This window comes from Anguilla anguilla, chromosome 10 (genome assembly GCF_013347855.1).
Source record: "Anguilla anguilla isolate fAngAng1 chromosome 10, fAngAng1.pri, whole genome shotgun sequence".
In the NCBI taxonomy this organism is placed as follows: domain Eukaryota; kingdom Metazoa; phylum Chordata; class Actinopteri; order Anguilliformes; family Anguillidae; genus Anguilla; species Anguilla anguilla.
Genome location: NC_049210.1, coordinates 7,661,213 through 7,670,415, shown reverse-complemented (window position 1 = coordinate 7,670,415; position 9,203 = coordinate 7,661,213). Strand labels below are relative to the sequence as shown.

Sequence of the window (9,203 nt, the reverse complement as noted above, 5' to 3'; positions counted from 1 at the left end):
GCAAGAGAAACAATGGCACATAATGAAAAGACGAATACAAAGGCCATAACTGCACATTTTTATTCCACATTTTTTTTTTTGCAATAAACCAAATTAAACAAATATACATTTTCCCTTTGGTAGCACCACAGCCCCTGAATGAGGGAGAAAAATAGGATTCTTAATGATGAGCATTCACTACAAACAATCCCATTTGTTGAAAGAAAAGGTTTTTATTTCAAACATTCCTCCAGGAAATCGTTTTAAAGTTAAATTAGTTAAACTGAAAAACTGTCAAACAACATTAAGGATCTTTTAAAAAAAAAAAAAAAAAAAAAACTTGAGTTGTAATTCAGATCATTTTTCTGAACTGAAAAATGGAATTAAAGCCATTTAAACACTTTTCCAGAACAACTAGCAAACTTGTATTGGCATAATTTTAGTAGTAGTGGGTCATAGTAGATATACACCAGGTGCAAGAGTGAGTTTGAGGATATAGTGCTCAGTGTCTAATAATAACAATAGACACTAACAAAATTAAACTGGATGGCATATCAGTGCTCCATGCTAACATTTATTCCCAATTGCCCCACACATTCTCGGGATCACTGTAGAGCCCAGCATACGGATTTGAGGGTACAGCGTTAAATGCAATAACGGAATCGACCCCTGCCACGCAGTAAGCTTGCTTTGCTCTGCGTAGCTCTGCAGGCTGAATGTGTGATTCTGGTTCGGCCCGGATGGAGACCCACCTTGGAGGAGCACTGTGATTGGCCATGACGTCCGGCATGCTCAGCTGGGCTGGAACAGCGGTGGGGGGGAGGGGGGGGGGGCGGCACACATGGTCAGCTGTGTGGCCCAAATAAGGACAAATCTGCCAAACGGCATCCAATTGCCTACCAACTCATTACGGCGACTGCTGATTGGCTGCCTATCTTTGATGGAACTCGTATTGCATACTGATACTGGCATTGCATTATGTCATAGGTCAGTGGTTGAGTTTGCTTGAATCACCACCATCTATAATTGGAGCCCCACCTACACTAGAATGAATGAATGAATGACTCATCAGAATCAAGTCCAGACAATTGGTTTAGCAGCAGAGTACATTCTTACAGTCAGAGCATCAACCTCGTGCTGTGAGGTTATTACCGATCAGGCTTATAGTGCTGTAAGGTTATGAGCAGCCTGGTCAGGCTCATAGTGCTGTAAGGTTTCAAGCAGCCTGGTCAGGCTCATAGTGTCATAAGGCTGTGAATGAAGATAAACGACCTCCTAGTCCAGTACAGGAGCCGTACTGAAATGGGAATAGACATGAATGGTAGGTGAGGGTGGGGCATGGGCTGTACCATGGTCTGTTCGGGGGTTAGTTGTATGTGTGAACGTTAGGCGAGGGTGGAGTGCGGGCAGTACCATGGCCTGTTCGGGGGTTAGCTGCATGTGTGCAGGTTAGGTGAGGGTGTAGTGTGGGTTGTACCATGGCCCGTTCAGGGGGGTTAGCTGTGTGATGAAGGACTAGGCGTGAAGGGTAGATGAGGGTTGAGTGTGGGCTGTACCATGGCCTGTTCGGGGGTCAGCTGTATGTGTGCAGGTTAGGTGAGGATGGAGTGCGGGCAGTACCATGGCCTGTTCGGGGGTGAGCTGTATGATGTACTGGTACGTGGGCAGGACACAGTGGTGCAGCACCAGCCCTCCCATGTCTCCGCCCTCATCCCCTCCAATGCCTGCCGAAACCACGGGAACCGCCAGCGCCATGCCCTCTGGTATCTCCGGCACAGCCTCCAGCATCTGGGGAACGGGGGAGTGGGGGGGGGGGGGGGGGGTTAGAGCAGGAGAATCTTCCGGAAGCCATACTGAACACATTACACTAAATTCACTTAGCGGACACTTATCATCCAGAACCACTTGCAGCTTTGGAGAATCTAAGTGCATCTACAGTGAGGCAGGCAAGCCTCTGTGCCAGCTCTATATTATAGCTTTATGGTTTGATTGAAACATCAATAAGGCACTAAATGCAAGTTAAGTCATGGCAACATAGAACCATACTAACAAATCATGGATTGAAGCACATGCATCCAGGCTCATATTCACACAGGGCCAATTCAAAACTATTGAAGGCCCCCTTCTGAGTTATATTCTACCCAGAAACGGGGGGGTGGGGGCGAGGGTTGGAGGGGGGTGTTTGTGGAATCAGGGGGGGGAGGGGGGCCTTCAGACAAATGACAGAGGCCCTGTGTTGCCTCTGCCTAGAACCGGCTCTGCATGCATATGAACTCATGCACACGTGCGCAAGTGCATGCCTGCTCACACGCATATGCATGCATACACGCAGGCGCGCTGACTCACACTGCCAGTCGAGGTGTCGTGCAGCACGGCCAGCAGCAGGCGGATGTATTCCGTGGCGGCTCGGAGCGTGTCGACCTTACTGGGCTTCCGGTCCCGGCGCACCAGCGGCACCATGCGTTTCAGGCGGGAAAACATGCTGTTCAAGTTCCTGATCTGGGAGAGGCAGGCAGATTCATCACCAGCCACCGCTGCAACCGCTTTGCTTTTCCAGGATGGTACACCTACACTGACTTGCTTTATGTCTGTTACTTTTGCAGTAACCCTGAACTTAAAACATGATATGCAGTGCAAATGATTTACATTTAAGATATAGGCCTACACTTAAACGAAGACTGGAGTAGGTTAATATGCCAGCTTCAGCCTCATTGCGCATTCTGATTTTTCTTTGCAGTAATGGCAGTTGGTGAACTTACTCGTAGGCGTTCTTTAGCGTTGACCATCTGCCTTCTCCTCAGAACTTCATCCCAGTCCTCTGTATCTACGTATAGTCCGTCGTTTCCCCGTCGAAACTTGGCAATATTGGCGTACACCGGGAGCGATATCCCTCCATGCACGCGCGAGAATACGTCGCCCATCAGCTCACTCTCTGGGACAGTCATTAGCGCGCTCGCCTTAGCGCCCGCCATGACAGGAGTTACTGCAGTTTAAAACACCGTCTTCTTAAACATGTGTATAAACAATAAATTACTTACGCCTACGTCTTTTAGATAATTGCCCACGCTAACAGTGAAAGACAGCGACTCACCGCTAGTTAAACTAAGTTTTAAAAGGGATAAGGATGACAGCTCCCCTCGTTACCCACGCGCCGGCTTAATTACTTAATGACTTAATCAAACCCAAACCCCTGTGCACCTGTCGGATTTTTTCCCCCAGCTAGAGTGAGAGTTCCTCTAATGTTTTCTTCAGCTCTAATGAGACTGGCAACACGATCTTAGACAACCACAGACTGGCACGTGCACTACGATGAAAACATTTAAACCGTTGCACGGGACAATTCAAATATCAGATCTTAGGATACCTGACAGACGCTGCTTTTAACGGGGTGTTATTCAAATTTTTAACCGTTTGCAAGACATAAAGGACTCTTACCTCATTTAACACCTACTTTCATATTTTCATTTAATCCCATTCAATTTTCTGTCATTAACTATTAAATAAATAAATAAATAAATAAATAAATAAATAAATAAATAAATAAATAAATAAATAAATAAATAATATTGAAACCTAGTGCGCACGACAGAAAAAAATGTTGGCCACTAGGTGGCAACATAGGAACATTCTCTGCGATCGCTCAACCTTGGTGGTAGAGCTATTTTGTTGTATCTAAACTCTCAGTTACATCTAATTTAGTTTGATATTGATCTTTGTATGAAATCTCCAGATGCAATTTTCAACAAATTATTTGTGGAAGAAAAAAGGTTTGTGATTACTGACCTGTTAAATTGATACAGATCTTTGATATCCCTACGTCAATTCTGCAATAAATTAAGTTTTTCAGTTAGACAGCAATAAACCACTGAAGTGGTTTGAAGTACGTCTTTGATAATATTAAAAATGTCTTCTGTATAATTACTTTTGATTACTTACTTTTACAAGTTCAGTTTAGAGTGAGGAGAAAAAATTAGTAAGTGTTTCTCTTCATAAATAAAGTGGTGTTGCTACCTTTCTTTAAAGTATGTTGAAAAGATTCAGAAGCACAGAGATTGACAGAAACCAGTACTTGTATGATTCTCTGAGAACTAACTAATTTCCAGTTAAATCTGACAAATAAAAACCTTGCCTACAGACACTTTTAAAGAAAGGTTAGGACATTGGTTCTTTTTTGATTTTGGACGAGCCAAAAATTTTGTATATGCTAGTATAGGTACCTATGACCATAACAAGATATGGAAAATATACATATTTTTTCAGGGAAAACATTTTTTTTTTTAAGGCCTCAAATATATTTTTTAGCATTTGTACTATGGAATTCACAGTCTTGACTTAGTTTTTCCACAATTTTAAATGAGTAATCACCTGTTTTCAAAAGTTCCTATGGCTTCAATTACGTTTTAGGGCTCAACTTAGGGTTAGGGTTATGAAAACGGTAAGTCTGAGGGTCGAGGCAAGTTTACGGCTGTGTTCAGCAGGTTAAAGAAAGGTTAGGACATTGGTTCTTTTTTGATTTTGGATGAACCAAAAATTTTGTATATACTAGTATAGGTACCTATGACCATAACAAGATATGGAAAATATACATATTTTTTCAGGGAAAACATTTTTTTTTTTAAGTCCTCAAATATATTTTTTAGCATTTGTACTATGGAATTCACAGTCTTGACTTAGTTTTTCCACAATTTTCAATGAGTAATCACATGTTTTCAAAAGTTCCTATGGCTTCAATTACGTTTTAGGGCTCAACTTAGGGTTAGGGTTATGAAAACGGTAAGTCTGAGGGTCGAGGCAAGTTTACGGCTGTGTTCAGCAGGTTAAGTGATATAAAATCTTGGTCAATATTCCAGTTCAGTCAATTTATTGGTAATAGAAGTGGAATGCATACAAGACATACACTACATTTCCAAAAGTATGTGGACACCTGAACATCACACCCATGACACCAGAACATCACACCCATATGTACTTGTTGAACATCTCCATCTTCCAAAACCAGGGGCATTAATGTGGAGTTGGATCCCCCCCTTTGCTGCTGTAATGTCCTCCACTTTTCTGGGAAGGCTTTCCAGTAGATCTTGGAACACGGCTGTGGGGATTCACTTACATTCAGTCACAAGAGCATTAGTGAGGTTGGGCGTGGGGCCTGGCTCCCATTTGGCATTCCAATTCATCCCGAAGGGGTTTGATGGGGCAGAGGTCAGGGCTCTGTGCAGGCCAGTCAAGTTTTTCCCCTCCAAACTCAACAAACCATTTCTTTATGGACCTTATTTTGTGCACAGGGACATGTCATGCTGAAACAGGAAAGGGCCATCCCCAAACTGTTGTCACAAAGTTGGAAGCACATAATTCTCTAGAATGTGATTGTATGCTGTAGCATTAAGACTTCCCTTCACTAGAACTAAGGGACCTCACTCAAACCATGAAAAACAGTCCTAAACCATTACTCCTCCTCCACCAAACTTCACAGCTGCCATTATTTGGGTCAGTGCAGTTGGTACTATGCATTCTGCCAAACCCAAATTCATCTGTCAGACTGCCAGATAGGGAAGCGTGATTCATCTCTCCAGAGAATGCGTTTACACTGCTCCAGAGTCCAATGGCAGTGTGCTATACACCACTCCAGCCAATGCTTGGCATTGCGCATGGTGATCTTAGGCTTGTGTATGGCTGCTCTGCCATGGAAACCCATCTTATGAAGCTCTTGACTAATAATTGTTGTGCTGACATTGTTTCCAGAGGTAGTTTGGAACTCCGTAGTGAGTGTTGTAACCGAGGACAGATGATTTTTACATTCTACCCGCTTCAGCACTTGGCAGTGCCATTCTGTGAGCCTGTGTGGCCTACTGCTTCACAGCTGAGCTGTTTCTGCCCCTATACATTTCCACTTCACAGTTGCAGCACCTACAGTTGACTGGGGCAGCTCTAGCAGGGCATACATTTGAGACAAACTGACTTTTTGGAAAGGTGGCATTTTTTCATTTCATTCTGTTATTTAAATATAAAAATGTGACCACAGACATGTCTCCCAATACAGCAGAGTCACTCAAATTTTAACTGTATTGAGGTAGAACTTATGAAAATATATGTGCTCATGAAAATTATGGAAATGTATGTGCTCACGTGAATATGCACACTCATGTACACGCACACACACACACAATCTTGCGCGCACACACACACATAGAGATTGGGTTGTGGCAATTCATTATTCATGCATGTTGTAATCCAGCTGAGGTAACTAACATGTGCTTTCTCTTAAAAGAAATACATTTACAGAAATGATTGTACTAGCATGTTACCCACCTTGCTGTAATCTGTAACAGTGTAACACAGACTTGATCTGTGTCATTCAACATACAGCTTGCAGGTGTGATCAATGCTGAAAACTATTAAACACACTTTTCTTTATTTCTATGTAGTGGTTTAATTTAATGCAACAAGACTAGCTGCAACTCTACTTTTAATAGTGGGTCAACAGCATACAACTTCTGGTGCTGAACACAAACTGTAATAACTCAGGCTCACCAGCAGATGTCAATAACACTACACTCAAAGCCTGATTTACTGAGACCTTTAGCATGTGAAAAACCTTCTAGTCCACACAAAACTAATAACATAACGTGCAAATACAATGACCAATCATTGGTCGTGTTATTGGTTTTGCATGTGCCAAAAGGTTTTGAACATGCTAAAGGCAAATCAAGCCCTGACCAATTACATTCATTTGCTTACCCTTATCCATCTATTTCTTGTACATTCCTATAGTAACAGTTACTGGAACACCACCAGAACCTAATTATAAACCAATTCAACACTTTACATAACTCCACCTTTGCAGGCTTGCAGTTCTCTTGTAAAAAATAAAATAAAATAAAATAATAATAATAATAATACTGTCTCCATGGAATAATGTTCAGTTAGGTTAGCCTCATGCCTCACAATACATTCAATGACCCGTCCTAGTTATTTTAAAGCAGTGGGCAGCCACAGTGCAGCGCCCAGTTTCGAGGGCAGTGCCTCCATCAAGGGAAATGGCAAGAGTACATCTGACCTGACATGCATGTCTTTTGGTGTGGCAGGAAACCAGAGTACCCACACAAACACAGGGAGAACATGCAAACTCCACACAGAGAGGATCCAGCCTGCTGGGACTCAAAAAGTACTTCTTAAAACGCTTTTAAAAAAAAAAAAAATAATAAAAAGCATTTGAATTCCCAGGAAAGCGTTTACTTAAACTTCTTAGCACAAGCAGAGTGCGCCGATATGAAATAACACCGGAACACATACGCACCACCCTTGCCTCCTGTGGAGATTTGGAGACCGGCTACCTCTAGTGAACCCTGCTATTTAGGTTAGTAGTTTTCAAGCAAAGTGCAAAATACACCTTACACCGCTGTTGCCCCTTTCATTTTTATAAACCTGTCGGGAAACCAGCAGGATGCCCGTGGTCTGGCATCTAAATCTGGGCCACGCCGGTGCCGACTGGGGCCCGACACCCCTGCCGGGGCGACGTACAGCGGGCTCCGGGGCTGCTCAGACATGCCCGTTTGCGCTCTCCAGAATCAACAGCGGAGGTTGAGATGAGTAATACTGCGTGAGCGTGATTGGGCCATTCCACACTGGCCTAACGTTATATTAATATAATCAAATCCTATTGAAGCGTTGCACTACGTATGCATATATGCGCAATATATTCGCACCAGCACAACAAATGTTTATGATTGTACTCACAATGTTCCATCGTTAAATAACAAAATAGTACAATGAAATACGATTTAAGTCTATTTAAACAATCCCAGGGCATTTTCATGCATCGTGAGATCCTTTTGCAAATTTTTACAGGATGAAGCAGTGGTTCCAAACCCTGTTCCTGGAGGTCTACCGTGCCGTAGGGTTCATTTCGACCCTAATCTGATTCAGCACACCTGATTTGACTAATTAGCAGCACAACAAGATCATAGCTGATGAATGAGGCGTACTTTGCTAAAGCTGCAGTGAAAACCTACAGGACAGTGGGTCACATTTGAGAAAAAATAGCGGCAGCCGATCAGCCAAAGCATCTCTGTCGTCTCGCTGCACGATGGCAGCACTGAAATCTGCACCAGACAGTGAAAAGTATGGCTCCACAGCTACAGCTATCTGCTCACAGTGAAATGTATGGCTGCACAGCCAGGGCATGATTAATTGAATCAGATGCGCTTAGGGAGAAACACATCAAATACTTGGATCCGACAGGGGGTGCCCAAAAAGACGTTTGGGAATAATTTTTGGAATAATTAGGGTCCCCCCCCTGGTGGTAACGGGGTGGGACGCAGCCGTTTATATCCCTTCTTGGGTCGGGTCAGCCCTGGACACGGAGATCTCTCACTTAGGCAAGAAATCTCCATCAAAAACACACAAACAAACAGTATGGTTATATGTATAGCTCTTTTTTTTTGTCCAATGAATAGCTTGCTACGGTGGTTCAAAAGAAACATACATGCATGAATAATTCATGAACTCATAATAAGATGTCAGGGAAATCAGTGGTAAATGGAAGGCTGAGCCCTGAATATCTTACACAATCATTTTTATCTTTATTTATTTGCTTAGCATTTTCAGGTGCCCTGGAGACTGGATTAATATTGTCTACATTGCTATCATTGCTAATAGCAATGTGATATTTTCCATTCAAGTGCACTACCACGCTCTCAGCGCTGAACGTTTGTTTCTGCTCATGTTCAATTCAGTGTTCTACATCCACCTTCCACGTACAGAATCGCTAGAATGATTTGCATGCATACTAGGGGTGGAGGGAGATGCCACTATTATGCCACGATACGGCTTGTAAAAAAGCTTGTATGCAAACTCGGAACACACGCCTGCTTGCTTTTCTGTTACCTAACCAATTTGCTTACCTTCGTTAGGAAGGTCGTGTGGGAGTCTGAATGGCTGTATTAATGGCAATGATAATGGCAGGGTGCCTTCTTCTCTCCTTTTCCTGCTTTTAGTCGTTCACTTGAGCCCCGCTGACAGGGTCAATGATCTTCGCGAGGCCACAGCGTCTTACCTTTTGTGTTGTGTCCAGACAGCTTTGTACTCCACACTTTCAGGTTTGTAATCAAACGATTCACATTTGGTTAAAGCGCACGCCATCAGCAGCTTTTATTCTGGGGGATTTTTTAAAATACACTTTGGTCTCATCGTTTCAGGGCACAATAACGTTTGGGACGTATTAATGT

The 9,203-nt window shown here is 43.0% G+C and overlaps 1 protein-coding gene across 1 annotated transcript; it reads right to left on the bottom strand.

Annotated features, from left to right (window-relative positions):
- Window positions 1-20: 20 nt before the first annotated feature.
- On the bottom strand, window positions 21-3,143 carry figla (folliculogenesis specific bHLH transcription factor). Its single transcript, XM_035379064.1, has 5 exons — window positions 2,739-3,143; window positions 2,326-2,478; window positions 1,601-1,767; window positions 732-790; window positions 21-134 (listed from the first exon to the last, which is right to left on the bottom strand). The coding sequence occupies exons 1-4, from the start codon at window positions 2,949-2,951 to the stop codon at window positions 772-774; spliced, it is 552 nt and encodes a 183-aa protein (XP_035234955.1). The 5' UTR covers window positions 2,952-3,143; the 3' UTR covers window positions 21-134; window positions 732-771.
- Window positions 3,144-9,203: the final 6,060 nt, after the last annotated feature.

Bases quoted from the DNA above. Each gene is read 5' to 3' on its own strand.
- figla (XM_035379064.1), bottom strand. From the start codon at position 2,951: ATGGCGGGCGCTAAGGCGAGCGCGCTAATGACTGTCCCAGAGAGTGAG. The intron at 2,479-2,738 runs GTAAGTTCACCA...TGCCTCTCCCAG, and splicing joins ACGCTAAAGAACGCCTACGA to ATCAGGAACTTGAACAGCAT. The intron at 1,768-2,325 runs GTGAGTCAGCGC...CCCGTTCCCCAG, and splicing joins ACGACACCTCGACTGGCAGT to ATGCTGGAGGCTGTGCCGGA.